The 18,656-nt window shown below is 39.4% G+C and overlaps 3 protein-coding genes and 1 long non-coding RNA gene across 7 annotated transcripts in view; 3 read left to right on the top strand and 1 right to left on the bottom strand.

Annotated features, from left to right (window-relative positions):
• Positions 1-949: 949 nt before the first annotated feature.
• On the top strand, positions 950-5,362 carry c18h1orf174 (chromosome 18 C1orf174 homolog). 4 transcript variants are annotated; one of them, XM_066690867.1, is made up of 6 exons: positions 950-1,065; positions 1,747-1,833; positions 2,959-3,396; positions 3,585-3,717; positions 4,317-4,377; positions 4,580-5,362. In XM_066690867.1, exons 1-5 carry the CDS (start codon positions 1,051-1,053, stop codon positions 4,370-4,372), a joined length of 729 nt encoding a protein of 242 aa, XP_066546964.1. In that variant the 5' UTR covers positions 950-1,050; the 3' UTR covers positions 4,373-4,377; positions 4,580-5,362. The 4 variants fall into 4 exon arrangements, with proteins under 4 accessions (XP_066546964.1, XP_066546963.1, XP_066546965.1 ...); XM_066690866.1 differs by having other exon boundaries at positions 4,302-4,377; XM_066690868.1 differs by lacking the exon at positions 4,317-4,377.
• Positions 5,363-5,708: 346 nt separating this feature from the next.
• Positions 5,709-10,530, bottom strand: dffb (DNA fragmentation factor, beta polypeptide (caspase-activated DNase)). Its single transcript, XM_066690865.1, has 7 exons — positions 10,346-10,530; positions 9,808-9,934; positions 7,681-7,869; positions 7,257-7,336; positions 6,969-7,142; positions 6,578-6,678; positions 5,709-6,490 (listed from the first exon to the last, which is right to left on the bottom strand). Exons 1-7 carry the CDS (start codon positions 10,490-10,492, stop codon positions 6,280-6,282), a joined length of 1,029 nt encoding a protein of 342 aa, XP_066546962.1. The 5' UTR covers positions 10,493-10,530; the 3' UTR covers positions 5,709-6,279.
• Positions 10,531-15,536: 5,006 nt separating this feature from the next.
• Positions 15,537-17,264, top strand: LOC136713614 (uncharacterized). Its single transcript, XR_010804961.1, has 2 exons — positions 15,537-15,646; positions 16,323-17,264. It is a non-coding gene; the product is annotated as an uncharacterized LOC136713614 (long non-coding RNA).
• Positions 17,265-17,936: 672 nt separating this feature from the next.
• The window catches only part of LOC136714126 (nephrocystin-4), a 73,629-nt gene continuing 72,909 nt past the window's right edge, over positions 17,937-18,656 (top strand). The window contains exon 1 of the mRNA XM_066691438.1: positions 17,937-18,073. The gene's annotated coding sequence lies outside the window, so the exon portion shown is untranslated. The remainder of the gene's footprint in view (positions 18,074-18,656) is intronic.

The following is an 18,656-nucleotide window of genomic DNA, read 5'->3' as shown; positions in this document are numbered from 1 at the left end:
TATAATGTAGTGTGGGGTTACATGGTAAAAAATAAAAATGTAGTGTGGTTTAATTCGAATTATTTTTCCCAATTTAACATTCTATAGTAACCAGTTTAACCTCAATACATCAAATTGAATGATCGCAAATGTCATTACTTTAAAATAAATTTATATAACGGTCGTGTGTTTTACACCTCTCTCCATTCCATATAAACTAAGGCTTATCCTTCACTCCATCTGATAAAGTGGCATTGTGCTAAAATATGGTAAAGTGGTGCACCATGGCAAAACACCGTACTTTTTAACTAACACTGATAAAAAAAAATGCAATTGAAAACAATCGTGGTATGTTCATAAAAATGCAAACTCAGCATACCGGCGCGGTGGAGGTCTGATAGTAGCATGCAAATCAGTATCTTCAGAAACTTTATATTCTAAAATAATTTACATCACCCTACAATCTACACGGATAGGAAACTGTGTACTAAAATACAACACAATACACATCCAATAATATACTGTGTATAAAAAGGTACTGTCATATACAAAGTATGCCCAGATACTTTACATTCTATTTATGATTATCATGATTATTATGATTTATATTATTATGAATATTATCATTCATTAATAATTAAATACAAACCCCAAGCAGCAGATTGCTATCAGGACTACTACTACTGAGTTACTAATTTACTGTTTTGAAAATACTTATTATATAATACAGATAATTATTTATTGTTTTTTGACGGGACGGGTGGAACTGAAATACGCTGATAATGCTTGTGTAAGTCAAAGTTTGAATCCCAATGAAATGGGGTCTTTAAGAAACGTCCTGTATCACCCACACAGATGCCACGCTTGGTACACGTCCAGAACCCCGCAGCGCTGCAGTTTGCCCCGCACAATGATGGCCGCCTGCACAACCACGTGTTCGTGGGAGGCGGGGCTGGAGAGCGGCGTGTCATTTGACGAGCTGCCGGTGTGACCTTTCTGTTGACCTTTCTGTTTGAAAAACTTTTTTATAAATCCCATCTATTCAGCACAAGGCGGTTAATAGCACCGGGAATGAAGCGAAAAAAGGTAAGCCGTGTTACAAAACACTCACAGTAATCCCGCTGTCTTAACTTTGTGGCTGTTTTAGGTAAGTTTCACAAATACACCCGAGAAAGTGGGACAATAGGGCGGTTGAAACGCATTCATCCAACGTGCACAAAAGTATATTTCCTCGGCCAAAATACTTTGCGATATAATAATTGTTTTTATTTTATAGTATAAAGCCCTTGAAGAATTGGATAATCCTTTCACATGTGCTTCAAAACAACAGACGGGCGCCTTTACTGCTTCTCTGCATAATTCAGTTTCCACCCGTTTTCATTACATTAGAGTCATTTTGTGGGTTTTTCAGTAAATAGTTTATTTTTCATAGATCTGATTGTTGAAACCCAAATCTAAGGGCTTCATATCACGAAGTCAGAGAATCGGGATACCTACATAAAGGACTGTTTTTGCGACCCGCCAAATGCCCTCTTGAGTTGACCGTGTACAGTCTTGGTTGTGTTTTGAAAGTGTGCGGTTTTATTACACTATAGAGACACTCAATGTTAAGCATCTTTAACGCACACTGCGATTTGACCACGAACGCATCAATAAACCCCCTTATTGTTCTCAGTGATATCTTGATCAAAGACGGGCTCGCATTGAAAAGTACAGTCTTATTTGGCACCCATTGTATAAAGACTAACTTGAGCCTTTGTGTTGCAGATTCAGGTTAAAGTCCGCAGCTCGGAGCGACTCAAGGGGAAATGCCCCCCTCCTGTACACAGCACAGCGGCAGACAGTCCAGTACAGGTGGGTACAGACAGGACAGGGTGCGGGTTACAGTCTTGCAAAATAAGTGACGTTATGGGACTTGCTACATCAATATACACCGATCAGCCATAACATTATGACCACTGACAGGTGAAGTGAATAACACTGATAATCTCGTTATCATGGCACCTGTCAGTGGGTGGGATATATTAGGCATCAAGTGAACATTTTGTCCTCAAAGTTGATGTGTTAGAAGCAGGAAAAATGGGCAAGTGTAAGGATCTGAGCGACTTTGACGAGGGCCAAATTGGGATGGCTAGATGACTGGGTCAGAGCATCTCCAAAACTGCAGCTCTTGTGGGGTGTTCCCGGTCTGCAGTGGTCAGTACCTATCAAAAGTGCTCCAAGGAAGGAAAAGCGGTGAACCGGTGACAGGGTCATGGGCGGCCAAGGCTCACTGATGCACGTGGGGAGTGAAGGCTGGCCCGTGTTGTCTGATCCAACAGACGAGCTACTGTAGCTCAAATTGCTGAAAAAGTTCATGCTGGTTCTGATAGAAAGGTGTCAGAACACACAGTGCATCGCAGTTTGTTGCGTATGGGGCTGCGTAGCCGCAGACCAGTCAGGGTGCCCATGCTGACCCCTGTCCACTGCCAAAAGCACCTACAATGGACACGTGAGCATCAGAACTGGACCACGGCGCAATGGAAGAAGGTGGCCTGGTCTGATGAATCACGAGTTCAAGGTGTTGACTTGGCCTCCAAATTCCCCAGATCTCAATCCAATCGAGCATCTGTGGGATGTGCTGGACAAACAAGTCCGATCCATGGAGGCCCCACCTCGCAACTTACAGGACTTAAAGGATCTGCTGCTAACGTCTTGGTGCCAGATACCACAGCACACCTTCAGAGGTCTAGTGGAGTCCAAGCCTCGACGGGTCAGGGCTGTTTAGGTGGCAAAAGGGAGACCTACACAATATTAGGAAGGTGGTCAAAATGTTATGGCTGATCGGTGTATATACATGGTTAACAGATGGAGCCCTTAAGAGACAACAGGAACATTTTTCATAAATAATGGACTGACGAATCTCAAAGCAATTCACCTATGTTTGTGTTTTTGACACTGGGTTACACTGTGATCTGAATATACCGTCTTTCTTTGCAGAAGGCCGGATCCAGTCGTTCTGCGAAGAGACGCAAGGCTGACCAGCTGGAAACCCAAAGCGATCCCGTGCCCAAGAAACGCCAGCCTGGGGACTGTGAAGGGGCTTGTGATCCTGCAAAGGGGACGGCTCTGGGGGAGAGGGATGGGGGGAATTCCCAGGGGGTCAGTGGAGAGGCTGCGGGGGACCTCGGTGCAGACCCATCCAGTAAAGCGCCTGCCTTGGACACCGGAGAGGCGGGGGGGTCCTCAGATGTAGAGAACGCAGAGCGCAGGACGATGGGATCCGATTGTGAGGTTGTGGTGAATGGCGTACCGGAAGAGGCCGATGAAAGCATGCCGAAGGTCGAGATGCAGATGGACGACGGCATTTTCCTGGATGAGGACAGTAACCAGCCAATGCCAGTGGGACAGTTCTTTGGAAATCTAGAGCTAGTACAGGTATATTAATCTCATTGGATAATTATAATTTTTGGCTCATACATTTATCCAAATATATAACAAATAAAAAAAGAACTGCAGAGATGGATTTGATCACATACTAAGGGCAGATGCTCTGCTGATTCCGAGGAGATTCGGTGGTATGAATGTAAAGCGTCTGTCTCCCTGTTTGTCTGTCTGTGGTGCAGGATTACCCCCCCCGAGCGCCTGTAGCAGGCCGCATGAATCGCCGGGAGTACAGGAGGCTGCACTTTATAGCCAAGGATGACGACGACGATGACTTCTTTGAAGACAGCCACCTGGAAGTGCCTCAGCAGAATGGTATTATTATTATTATTTTAGGAGGCCGAGCAATTAACTTAAAAATGCAAACAAACACGAAAGAAAAAAGATTGCTAGCTATTGCCTGTCTTTGAGAGAGATGAGTTTAACAAGCCATCTCCTGGTATGGTGTAACAATAACACAAGAGCCAATCAGATGTTATCAAGACACTGCTACAGTGTGTGTGTGATCTGATTGTTGTTTGTCGTAATCAATGTAGAACTGTAGTATTCATGATCACATTTGTGTGCTTTTTCATGGCCAGTATGTCCAACTCTTCACCAGCTTGTTTCGGTGCCTTTCCTGTCAGTTCTGATCAATAGGGTCTTATTAATTCCTGACATGACTACGTTTTCCTCAGGATGTAAGCTCTGGGACACAGCACACAGATGGATCGGTGTATCTTCTTTTAATCTCTTTCACAGGTGATGACACGTGGCGTACATAAATTATTTTCTTTTCATGTAGGTGCCACTGAACGTTATTAAAGCCAAATCCTTCTCACCATTGCACTCTGTGGAGCTTTGCATCTCTGCTGCAGTTTATAAACTGATTGGAAAACTATACAAAATGTTATTTGTAGAATCTTCCCCTCCAGACAGTTGCAACTGTACCATACAATCAGGAAGCTGCATAAGAAATGGAAGCAAATGAGAGAGGTACTAATTTTCTTATCTTAGTCATTTTCTTTGCTGATGATTTCTTCTGGTAATGACATTCCTTAACCACGTTTTCTATCCTGTTAACCGTTTTGACTTTTTTTTAACACACTTGACAGGCATAGCTTTCAATGTGCAGGACCACATGTAATTGAACCACCAAAATCTGTATTAATTTTCTTTTCTTTACACTGTCCTACAGGATCCTTACAACAAATAAAAAACAGAAAAAATGGACTTTTTTGATCTACAACCAAGTACCCCCCATCAAATCCCTCCTTGACTGACGTGCCAAAGCAGTGTTTTTAAATGTGATCAGTTTTGTCCTCCGCTGCAGGAGAGCAGTGTGAGTGCTGTAGATGACGTGTGATTATTTTTGTGTTGTTGATCAGTAGTTTTATGACATGGCTTAAGATGGTTCGGTATGAAGGAGTTTGTATTGTATGTAATTGAAAACCAAATGTAGGCATCTGTTCATAATGGACTGTGGCAGCTTTTGAAGCAATGAATGTTACCTCTAGTTTACCATGAGCAATTTGCACTATGTTCCTGTTGGATCTGCCTTAATCCCCATGACTGCTTAAAACATTAATAGGGGATAGTCCTTATTTAACTCCATTACATACATTGTTTGGTGTATTGAACCTCTGTAAGGTAATATCTGTTATTCTACAGGTTTTATTTAATTTTCTATACATATGCATTCAAATACTAACTGCATATCTATGGGTAACTTGATTGCCAGTCATATGTTCTTTAACTTATTCTTAATATAGTGCATGAATTGCAAAATAGTTTGCCTGTATCATATTAGTATATACCTGATGCCATTGTCCTGCAAATAAGGTTATATTTTGTATATAAATTGATTCCAATGTTCATCTCTGTGAAACCTGCCATGTATAAGAAGATATTGGAAGATACATTAATCATTTTGTTATATTTTTATATAAGTATCACTGTAAAATAAATGTACATCTTGATTTCAAGTCTGTATTATTTACTTAATGTTCACATAAAATGTTATTAAAACCTCATCCTGATTCTTCCCTTACTGTTACTAAACACAGAAGGGCTCTCCATTATTGATTTAAGGCAGATTTGGGGAGCAGACATTGTAGAATGGGATTACATATCGGAGGGATCTGAAAGAATTAAAAAATTGGTAGCATATATATCTTTTGTCTTCTGTGTGAAGTGGTATTTTTACCACTAATCATTCCAGCGATGCTGTATGAACTGTCACTTGAAGTGTGATTTTTGATTTTTACTGAATGGAGTCATGTAATTCATGCAAAAAGTCAATGGAATGGAAACGGAAGACAGACTTTGAAAATCACAGTGTATTTTATTTAAAGTAAAAATGTGCTTCAGTAACAAAAACTGAAATCAATAATTAAAATACATCAACTTTGATGTAAAGAAATACTGGCATTGAAAGCATTATTTTGTAACAAAAATAAAATCTAAAACATCTAGCATTTACAGGTTAAATTCAAGTAGGCTGACCACCAACTACTTGTATGTGGGTCTGCAGATCACAATAAGGCATAATTTAAAACCTGGAAGCTCTGTAATTAGACAGATTTGAAAGAACAGTTATTAATCATAGTTGCTTCCAAAAATTGCAATCTTAAATACAAGAAAAACAAATTATATCAGTGTTAAGTTCATAAAAACAAAAACTCACTTTTTAAAATAAACTAAAAATATTGAGGTCATATTAAGCCCCTTTGTCTTCCTAATGCAAATCACATTATAATACTGTCTTTTTTCAAAATCCTAGACATGTAGCTCTGCTCGTCTCCCAAAGACTTTCAATTAATTAGTTGCCCTGAGATTTTTCAGTCAGATAAAAGCCCAACCGGTTAACATCAGCTGCCATGCAAGTGCCTGTAGTGTTCATTTTCTGCGCCGCTTTGCTTTATTGTAGATCTGGGTGGAGTCACACTGCAAGTCATGGACAGTTTTCTTGTGACACACAACGTGCACTAATTTCAAATTCTCTCGGGTAAACAGCAATCTGTAGAAATACTCCCAGTTGATGTCACTGCTTGTGTGTTTCTTCAGTGCAACTGCCAGGGCCGGGATGATGGTGCGTTTCTTCTCTATCCTGGAACAGATGTGAATGTAATGAGCTTTGTTACCCGGCATCACTGAGGGCTTTAGAATGGAATAGTGAATAGGGGGACAAATGTACCTGTGGTCCAGGTTCCAGGTGCTGAAGAGGATCCTGCTCTCTCTGTTCCCGTAGGGGTTGATCGAGTGTAGAGACGTACATTGATCTTGATCAAACGCACCCTAACGTGATGAAGGTGAGAGTGAAAAATGTTGATTAGGTGATATACTGGGGAAAATGGAAGACAGAAAACACTTCTCCATCAAAGTCAGCCCAGAGAATGTCAATACTTCCTATTAGCAAGGCTGGCATTTCATTTGTTTTTAGATCAATTATTTTCGGTAAAGTTAACACAGACAACTACGAGACTAATCTTTTTGGAATCATGAAGGTAAAAGCTGGCAAGTGGTTCACAAAGAAAATAAAATGTAGACATATTTCTGTGTAGACGTTTTGTCTGATTTGTCCACACCTGACAGGTAAACCAGCCCTCCGCAGTGCACAGTCGGTTGGCTTCTTTGTCTTTCCTGTTGAAGTAACATCCATTATACTTCGCTGATTTCAGTGTCTCGGTCATGATTTCCACCGTCTTTTTATACTCCCTCTGGACTTTGGGACACTTTATGTTCTGAGAATATCCTTCAACCTAAAGAGAGACCATTAAAATTGATCATATACGAGAACTCCAAAACCTATAAATATGCGAGAAGTTTGATTTGAAAATTAAAACAAAAACGATATTTCCTGTGTTGTGGACTACCTCTTTGAGATATCCCCGCACTCTGTTCTCGCAGTTGTACGTCATGTACGCTGACTTAGTCTTAAACCTGGAATCAACACCTGCAGAAAAAAGAATAAAGAAAGCAGCTAAGTGGCATTTGTGTAAGAGGTCTAGTGAAAGATTTATATTGAACATGGAACAACCACTAGAAATCTATGTAACTAACTGGCAGACTGACTTTAAAATAGCAGTGTTTGTTGGTTAAAACTATCATTAGAACTAATTTGAAAGTAAAATGAAGACAACAAAACTGCAGTGTTATTATAAAATGCCAAAGTGGAAGTCTAAGTGCATTCCATGTCCATGCTTCTGTGACTCCTATACGGTTTGTCATTATGCCTTCATAATTACAGATCTGGCAAATCTGCCATCACTTCTGTGCTGTAACACCTGGGTTTGTTACCTTGGAACCAGGCCATGTCCTCCTCCCTGCCCTCTGCTTCAGAGCTATCGGCCAGGTTGTGAAGGAGGTCCTGCAGAATCTTGCGTCTTTTTGGGGCTCGTTCGTCTGAGAGGAGGTTCCTCGCCGACTCAATCAGGAGGTCTGTGTGGTGGTCTGAGCTGCCCAGCAACAGGCTTACATCACATGGGACTGTGGAGAGAGGAAACCGGCAGTAGCAGTTTAGTATCTGGTCCCATGGCTAATTACTTTGGTGTTTTAATGGTCTTATATATGATGCTTTAAACAGTGACTTAAATATTTATATACAGTGGAGGAAAAAAGTATTTGATCCCCTGCTGATTTTGTACCTTTGCCCACTGACAAAGAAATGATCAGTCTATAATTTTAATGGTAGGTGTATTTTAACAGTGAGAGACAGAATAACAACAACAAAATCCAGAAAAATGCATTTCAAAAAAGTTATCAATTGATTTGCATGTTAATGAGGGAAATAAGTATTTGACCCCTTCGACTTAGTACTTGGTGGCAAAACCCTTGTTGGCAATCACAGAGGTCAGACGTTTCTTGTAGTTGGCCACCAGGTTTGCACACATCTCAGGAGGGATTTTGTCCCACTCCTCTTTGCAGATCCTCTCCAAGTCATTAAGGTTTCGAGGCTGACGTTTGGCAACTCGAACCTTCAGCTCCCTCCACAGATTTTCTATGGGATTAAGATCTGGAGACTGGCTAGGCCACTCCAGGACCTTAATGTGCTTCTTCTTGAGCCACTCCTTTGTTGCCTTGGCTGTGTGTTTTGGGTCATCGTCATGCTGGAATACCCATCCACGACCCATTTTCAATGCCCTGGTTGAGGGAAGGAGGTTCTCACCCAAGATTTGATGGTACATGGCCCCGTCCATCGTCCCTTTGATGTGGTGCAGTTGTCCTGTCCCCTTAGCAGAAAAACACCCCCAAAGCATAATGTTTCCACCTCCATGTTTGACGGTGGGGATGGTGTTCTTGGGGTCATTCCTCCTCCTCCAAACACAGCGAGTTGTGTTGATGCCAAAGAGCTTGATTTTGGTCTCATCTGACCACAACACTTTCACCCAGTTCTCCTCTGAATCATTCAGATGTTCATTGGCAAACTTCAGACGGGCCTGTACATGTGCTTTCTTGAGCAGGGGGACCTTGCGGGCGCTGCAGGATTTCAGTCCTTCACGGCGTAGTGTGTTACCAATTGTTTTCTTGGTGACTATGGTCCCAGCTGCCTTGAGATCATTAACAACATCCTCCCGTGTAGTTCTGGGCTGATTCCTCACCGTTCTCATGATCATTGAAACTCCACGAGGTGAGATCTTGCATGGAGCCCCAGACCGAGGGAGACTGACAGTTATTTTGTGTTTCTTCCATTTGCAAATAATCGCACTGTTGTCACCTGCTCACCAAGCTGCTTGGCGATGGTCTTGTAGCCCATTCCAGCCTTGTGTAGGTCTACAATCTTGTCCCTGACATCCTTGGACAGCTCTTTGGTCTTGGCCATGGTGGAGAGTTTGGAATCTGATTGATTGATTGCTTCTGTGGACAGGTGTCTTTTATACAGGTAACGAGCTGAGATTAGAAGCACTCCCTTTAATAGAGTGCTCCTAATCTGAGCTTGTTACCTGTATAAAAGACACCTGGGAGCCAGAAATCTTGCTGATTGATAGGGGATCAAATACTTATTTCCCTCATTAACATGCAAATCAATTTATAACTTTTTTGAAATGCGTTTTTCTGGATTTTGTTGTTGTTATTCTGTCTCTCACTGTTAAAATACACCTACCATTAAAATTGTAGACTGGTCATTTCTTTGTCAGTGGGCAAACGTACAAAATCAGCAGGGGATCAAATACTTTTTTCCCCCACTGTACACTATATATACACATATACATGTGTATATATAGATATATACACAGAACAGCAAAATTTAAATGATCAGCCATAAACACCTAGCACATGACTGAGCACACACAAACACTGCAGTAACTGAGGATTCTGCAGACACTTTGATGATGTGCTGTGGGAAATTCAGGCCATTTAAGGGTCCTAATTTAAATGTAGCACATAAACAGACATTCAGTTTCTTTTTGAAATTACTGTTCCTACATTCATCCCAGGTCTGTCCTTCCGTGAGTAGAATTACTTCAGTGTTGTCAGGGAGTGTTTGAAAATACCCTTCATTAACTTCTGTGCCATCTTCACTCAAACACACCCGAGAGCCAGAGACAGGAACCTGTTTAATACATATGTTTAGGAAAAAAGGTTTTATGTCAGTGAAATTGTGCATAGGGCATTTTTTAGTATTGTTTATCTCATATTTTATCCTCAAAATAGAAGTTAATATTATTAATTTACCACTTGGTTCATTAAGTGGGTTTGTCCAATCAGCAAGCTTTATTGTGTAGGCATTACAATTAGCAATTACAATGTAGTTAATGCACGTTTATTTGCCTATGCAAAGTAAAATTTGCAAAGTCAACCATTTGGAAATACTGCAAATCAACATATCGAAAAGTAATAATCTGCATATTTTAGTTACTACTATTACCGAATAATGGTTAAATACGCATATATATCTCGAAGTCCACTGGTATTGGAAAGGACACAAAACACCCAATATCTGAAAGAAGAAAATAATCTGCACCTTTAATATTTTACAGCCTTTTTTAAGAAGCTCTTTCACACTCGTAGCTGCCATCCCATATTTCTGATTGTTACAAAGACTTCGGAGTTTGACCGGTTTAGGTTTCTTAAATAATGAGAGCATTATTGATCTTCCGGGTCTGGTCATTGCAAGTACAGACACTTCCGCCTCCACTACCGACAACCAAGGTTCCGCGCATGCTCAAGAGGGTGAACATTTGACATGGCCGCGCCGGCTTCCGTCCACAGACACGCCCGCCCGCTACGCGTCCAGCATCACGAGCACACAGCGCCATCAGCTGGCAGTGTCTGCAGGAGGTTTATTTCACCAGCCTTTGCTTTCAATACTTTTAAACAAGTAAAGCACGTCTTTCTAATATGTGTTATTTAAGACACAAATTAAATCATGAATACACATTACATAGTGTACAGTAATTATCCGGTATGTCGTTTGTGTTGTGTATGTGCACTCGTATGTTACAGTATTGCTGGATAGGCTATAGGAATAAATACGATACATAATTCATAAATTAAAAATAAATTGGTACAGCACACTCAAACAACTCTATAAAAACTCACCGAAACGAAATCAACAGAGAGGCTTGTGATGTTGCGATATTTTGCATAAGGATAGAAACCTGTAATAGGTTGTTTATTTAATAGCCGTTTTTCTAGGTGCAATACTGCACTTTAAAAATGTACTTTTATTAAAGATTCCGTTCTCAACAACCTCAGCGATATGTCATAGTGTGGTACAATATTTGATTGTGTATAAACATATACACATAAAAAATTGTATCCTATTGTAACATTTTGTTTAATTAATTGAAGGAAATGTATCTAGAGAGAGATACATTTTATTATTATTATTATTATTATTATTATTATTATTATTATTATTATTATTATTATTATTATTATATACACTGATCAGCCATAACATTATGTCCACCTGCCTAATATTGTGTAGGTCCCACTTTTGCCACCAAAACAGCCCTGACCCGTCGAGGCATGGACTCCACTAGACCTCTGAAGGTGTGCTGTGGTATCTGACACCAAGACGTTAGCAGCAGATCCTTTAAGTCCTGTAAGTTGTGAGGTGGGGCCTCCATGGATCGGACTTGTTTGTCCAGCACATCCCACAGATGCTCTTTTGGATTGAGATCTGGGGAATTTGGAGGCCAAGTCAACACCTGGAACTCGTGATTCATCAGACCAGGCCACCTTCTTCCATTGCTCCGTGGTCCAGTTCTGATGCTCACGTGCCCATTGTAGGCGCTTTCGGCAGTGGACAGGGGTCAGCATGGGCACCCTGACTGGTCTGCGGATAAGCAGCCCCATACGCAACAAACTGCGATGCACTGTGTATTCTGACACCTTTCTATCAGAACCAGCATGAACTTTTTCAGCAATTTGAGCTACAGTAGCTCGTCTGTTGGATCAGACAACACGGGCCAGCCTTCGCTCCCCACGTGCATCAGTGAGCCTTGGCCGCCCATGACCCTGTTCACCGCTTTTCCTTCCTTGGAGCACTTTTGATAGGTACTGACCACTGCAGACCGGGAACACCCCACAAGAGCTGCAGTTTTGGAGATGCTCTGACCCAGTCGTCTAGCCATCACAATGTGGCCCTTGTCAAAGTTGCTCAGATCCTTACGCTTGCCCATTTTTCCTGCTTCTAACACATCAACTTTGAGGACAAAATGTTCACTTGCTGCTTAATATATCCCACCCACTGACAGGTGCCATGATAACGAGATTATCAGTGTTATTCACTTCACCTGTCAGTGGTCATAATGTTATGGCTGATTGGTGTATATTTACATGAAACCTTTAAATATCGTCAGGAATTTAAACTTTGGCTACATTTATTTTACTAAATCAACAATGCTTTTTCAAGACCTACTTTTTCGGCTTACTCTTGTTTAAAATGTTAAATGTATATTTGAGAGCATGAAGCTGACAATTCAAATTGGATCTGTTATTAGTCAGTATAGATTTTTATCTTCTCTTTCGAGTGAGTCGTCTGCTGTGGTTAGGCAGGGTCCCTACAGAGCTACCACAATGACATTTGTTTTACAAACCGCTGTGTAACAAAGGTCTTTTAAATTACACCGCATTCATTTGTTGTACAAAGGGTTCCTGCAGGCACATTTTATTCTTGATTTGCATGAATACCAATAATTAAACAAGTAAATCAAATAAAATAAAAACAGAATTCATAAGAGTGCTTGCAAATCAATCACCATAATGTGTGGTGACCCTTGTAGTGTTGTGAATATGTGGTATATAATACTTAAAAGTATAGGCTATTTATAAAAAAAAACAAAAAACAAGGTTGCATATTTAGTGCATAGCCTAAGTGTGTATTTTCAAAGACTTCCACAATTGTATCTCTTCTCACAATAAACCCATGAACCATATTTGTGAGAACTCAGCATGTTAGATTTAAACCTCATGAATTGAATGAATTACAAATATAGCTTTGCAGTTTGGAAACATATTCAATAAGGTACATGAGTCAAAGACGGAAAAGGTGGTCTAAGGGAGGGAGGTGAAGCTATTTCGTATTCTAAATTGTGGTCTGGCTTCTCATACATCAGAAGACACATGTTGATACGAGTAGTCAAAACAGTTGAGATTCTCTATTTAAACAGCTATACAGCTTTTAAAATAGAAGTGTTTGAAGTCACCCACCAGGTAAGAGGAGTTTTCTTAAATTGGAGAATGAAATGAAAAATACACTCACCTAAAGGATTATTAGGAACACCATACTAATACTGTGTTTGACCCCCTTTCGCCTTCAGAACTGCCTTAATTCTACGTGGCATTGATTCAACAAGGTGCTGAAAGCATTCTTTAGAAATGTTGGCCCATATTGATAGGATAGCATCTTGCAGTTGATGGAGATTTGTGGGATGCACATCCAGGGCACGAAGCTCCCGTTCCACCACATCCCAAAGATGCTCTAATGGGTTGAGATCTGGTGACTGTGGGGGCCAGTTTAGTACAGTGAACTCATTGTCATGTTCAAGAAACCAATTTGAAATGATTCGACCTTTGTGACATGGTGCATTATCCTGCTGGAAGTAGCCATCAGAGGATGGGTACATGGTGGTCATAAAGGGATGGACATGGTCAGAAACAATGCTCAGGTAGGCCGTGGCATTTAAACGATGCCCAATTGGCACTAAGGGGCCTAAAGTGTGCCAAGAAAACATCCCCCACACCATTACACCACCACCACCAGCCTGCACAGTGGTAACAAGGCATGATGGATCCATGTTCTCATTCTGTTTACGCCAAATTCTGACTCTAGCATCTGAATGTCTCAACAGAAATCGAGACTCATCAGACCAGGCAACATTTTTCCAGTCTTCAACTGTCCAATTTTGGTGAGCTTGTGCAAATTGTAGCCTCTTTTTCCTATTTGTAGTGGAGATGAGTGGTACCCGGTGGGGTCTTCTGCTGTTGTAGCCCATCCGCCTCAAGGTTGTACGTGTTGTGGCTTCACAAATGCTTTGCTGCATACCTCGGTTGTAACGAGTGGTTATTTCAGTCAAAGTTGCTCTTCTATCAGTTTGAATCAGTCGGCCCATTCTCCTCTGACCTCTAGCATCAACAAGGCATTTTCGCCCACAGGACTGCCGCATACTGGATGTTTTTCCCTTTTCACACCATTCTTTGTAAACCCTAGAAATGGTTGTGCGTGAAAATCCCAGTAACTGAGCAGATTGTGAAATACTCAGACCGGCCCGTCTGGCACCAACAACCATGCCACGCTCAAAATTGCTTAAATCACCTTTCTTTCCCATTCAGACATTCAGTTTGGAGTTCAGGAGATTGTCTTGACCAGGACCACACCCCTAAATGCATTGAAGCAACTGCCATGTGATTGGTTGGTTAGATAATTGCATTAATGAGAAATTGAACAGGTGTTCCTAATAATCCTTTAGGTGAGTGTATGTCTGGCGAGAATTAAATATATATATAACAATCAGAGTTGGCAACATTTGTAATATGAAAAAAAAAACGTACAGGCTATGATTTGCAGCTTTGCTTTTAAAAGTAAAATAAAATTAAAAACAATTTGAAAATTAATCACAATGGAGTATTTACCCATATGAAGCAAATTTATACATATAAAATATGGAATATATGGCAGATTATGTAGAATCCTTATATTTGTTATATACCATGAATGTTCAAAATATATGGTGAGGTTAATATTTTAATACCATATACTTTCAACATATTAAATAAATGCATTGATTACAACTAAAACACATTTGTTATATATCCTATGTATCTTAAATATACAATAAAAAACATAAGGATCTTAATCATCTACAATATATAAAACAAAATGTATGTTTGTTCCATAGGGGTAAAGACCATAATCCATCCAACATCTATACAAAATACAGTTTGATCATTTTAAAAGAGGTATGTATTTTCTAGTAGACAACTGTTATAAACTTCTGATGTTTCCTATTTGTAGGTATTGGATAGGTAAAGTAATTGTTCTGTGTATTTTGTCATTTGAAAGAAGCTACATTTATCATATTTCTGATCACTTTTAATAGGTAATAAAGAAGACCATGACAATGCTAGTTCTGCCATTTCTCTTTGCTGTGGTGGCAGGGTCCAGTGGACTCTCCCCTCAATGCTTGTCATTCCTCCCTCAACCCTCAACAAAGGTCTTTTAAATTACACCGCATTCATTTGTTGTACAAAGGGTTCCTGCAGGCACATTTTATTCTTGATTTGCATGAATACCAATAATTAAACAAGAAAATCAAATAAAATAAAAACAGAATTCATAAGAGTGCTTGCAAATCAATCACCATAATGTGTGGTGACCCTTGTAGTGTTGTGAATATGTGGTATATAATACTTAAAAGTATAGGCTATTTATAAAAAATAAAACAAAAACAAGGTTGCATATTTAGTGCATAGCCTAAGTCTGTATTTTCAAAGACTTCCACAATTGTATCTCTTCTCACAATAAACCCATGAACCATATTTGTGAGAACTCAGCATGTTAGATTTAAACCTCATGAATTGAATGAAATACAAATATAGCTTTGCAGTTTGGAAACATATTCAATAAGGTACATGAGTCAAAGACGGAAAAGGTGGTCTAAGGGAGGGAGGTGAAGCTATTTCGTATTCTAAATTGTGGTCTGGCTTCTCATACATCAGAAGACACATGTTGATACGAGTAGTCAAAACAGTTGAGATTCTCTATTTAAACAGCTATACAGCTTTTAAAATAGAAGTGTTTGAAGTCACCCACCAGGTAAGAGGAGTTTTCTTAAATTGGAGAATGAAATGAAAAATATAGTCCTCAAATATGTCTGGCGAGAATTAAATATATATATAACAATCAGAGTTGGCAACATTTGTAATATGAAAAAAAAAACGTACAGGCTATGATTTGCAGCTTTGCTTTTAAAAGTAAAATAAAATTAAAAACAATTTGAAAATTAATCACAATGGAGTATTTACCCATATGAAGCAAATTTATATATATAAAATATGGAATATATGGCAGATTATGTAGAATCCTTATATTTGTTATATACCATGAATTTTCAAAATATATGGTGAGGTTAATATTTTAATACCATATACTTTCAACATATTAAATAAATGCATTGATTACAACTAAAACACATTTGTTATATATCCTATGTATCTTAAATATACAATAAAAAACATAAGGATCTTAATCATCTACAATATATAAAACAAAATGTATGTTTGTTCCATAGGGGTAAAGACCATAATCCATCCAACATCTATACAAAATACAGTTTGATCATTTTAAAAGAGGTATGTATTTTCTAGTAGACAACTGTTATAAACTTCTGATGTTTCCTATTTGTAGGTATTGGATAGGTAAAGTAATTGTTCTGTGTATTTTGTCATTTGAAAGAAGCTACATTTATCATATTTCTGATCACTTTTAATAGGTAATAAAGAAGACCATGACAATGCTAGTTCTGCCATTTCTCTTTGCTGTGGTGGCAGGGTCCAGTGGACTCTCCCCTCAATGCTTGTCATTCCTCCCTCAACCCTCATCAGCTCAAAAGGTCTGTGCCGAATTGTGGATCTCTGGGTGTGCAAAGACCTTTGACGTGTCAGAGGCTGAGAAAACACACCTGAGGATGAAGGTCCTGGGGAGGAAGATTGCCTCCATGCGTGTGAGAGAGACGTGCTTCGTCACACTTTGGTTCGACAAACAGAATGCTTCATGGCAGGAGGGCGCCCATGTTTTCACCGTTGGGACATACAAGGATCTTGGGTCAGCCTCCAGTGGGGTCCTCAGGGCCTACAGTTGTAGCTGCATGGAAGAGACAAAGCCAATAAAAGGACCAACCTTTGCAGACTTTAAAAGAAAGCATCTTGTGAACCCAAGAACCAAAGATAACGGAAACGTGGAAAAGTTCTGGAATCAAGAAATGAAGGACAGGCACCTCACAGATCGTGACATGAACACCTTTATTAATGCAACTGATGAACAGGCAAAGCATATCTGTAAAGAAATACACGTTAAAGATAACCATTTTGAAAGCGAGCATACATTTAATGTAATTCAAGTAAGGAAACCTAATAAGTCAGCTACTGAATACAACATAAAAGAAAAGAAAGGAAAGAAAGTAGTTGTAGCATGCAACAAAAACCATGTACCAATACACCTGGAAAAGGTTGAAATAAAGAAATCCTCCATTTTGCATATAAATTAGACAGATGTCTGTGCTTATAATTCTTGATCATCTTAATAAAGCTTAATAAAGGAAATGCAATGCGTTAAAAACGTCTTTAAGAGTTAACTTTTCAGAACTTAGCCTGCTTTTTATAGCTTAAGTGGTTTGTTATAACTGAATTGTAAAACAAATAAAATAAAAATCATTTGTGTGTGTTTCGACTGCATGTTCTCTCTCGGGTGGCGTTTGTGCAGCGCAGATTGCTGCAGTTGTGCGCATATGTACAGAATTGCACCAATCCCAGTTGTGCAGCAGCGCAGATCTGCGCGACTTTTCTGCGCATTAAAGCAGACTGTTGCATCTACTACTGATTAGCAACAGTGGCGAGGGACGCTGTGGAAAATACCAAAATGCAAACATAAACACATAAGCTATAAGAAATATATATACTTGAAAAATAAAAATATATAATGCGTAGAAAAAAACAACGAAAACAGCATCAGCATGTTGTGTCGCTGTTCACAACTGTATACAATCAATATATTAATTAATGTGAAACCGATTGTCCCCCCCCGCCGATCCGTTTTCCCATCGCCCTGGTAACTCGGGCCACGCTGCAGGACGCATCCACAGTGCCGGGGGAGGTGAGTATTTCAATGGATCTAAAATAGCCGACATTGTGCAAGGCTGGTCCATTATTTACAACAAAAAGATGTATTTACAAATCTGCTATGAATCTGCTACTGTATTCATGTGATAAATTAGTACGATGTAACATTTTCTATGATAACGGTATGATACGCAACCCCCCCGTTTATGAAGACACAATGCACGCCCAAACGAACATGGCAGATCACTCGGTAGAAAATTATTAAAGGTACTGTTTCAGTGATGAGACGCAACTGTTTATTTACATTTAAGTGGACCATTTAATGCTTGCAGACCTATAGGATTGATGATATGTTTCTTTCTTTCTGTAATGACACGTATTTCATCTTGAATTACCGCATTGCACAGTAAGCTTGAGCCACAGCCACATTTTCTTCGGATTGTTTGCAATTACATCAATTAATAAACATGAGATGGTCTTGTGTTGGGGATTAAACTTAGAAAATGAATAATACTCACACTTTACGTCTGACGTTTATAGTAGTGCACTATATTTTTATGATATTTTATGGTTTTCCTGGTCACATCTCCAACTACACAAATCACACACTACAACTAGTGCTTGTAGTTTTAATCGATTGTGTTGCTGAGCCTAACGCTTTTACAAAACCTGTCAAGATAGAAAGATTAGCAGTGTGGTGTTTCTTTCCGTTGTCTATTTTAGGAAGTAAATGTAGTATTCATACATTTAGTTAAACCATAAATTGTTACAAAATCAGTGTTTCTGACTTTACAATAATGGGCACTAATTCTTATTTTTTATTTTTTTGTATAAATAGTACAGGAATACCTGATGCACTTCAGCACAAGTATAATAAGTTTAGGTCAGGGTGAGGGAAAGGTACATACAGACTAGGTTTAGGGTTAGGGTTTATACATATGTCTGCATCAGGATTCAGTGGAAGAGCATGAGGCATTCATGTTATTCCT

This window comes from Amia ocellicauda, chromosome 18, assembly GCF_036373705.1.
Source record: "Amia ocellicauda isolate fAmiCal2 chromosome 18, fAmiCal2.hap1, whole genome shotgun sequence".
Taxonomy (NCBI): domain Eukaryota; kingdom Metazoa; phylum Chordata; class Actinopteri; order Amiiformes; family Amiidae; genus Amia; species Amia ocellicauda.
This window is presented reverse-complemented; position numbering and strand designations above follow the sequence as displayed.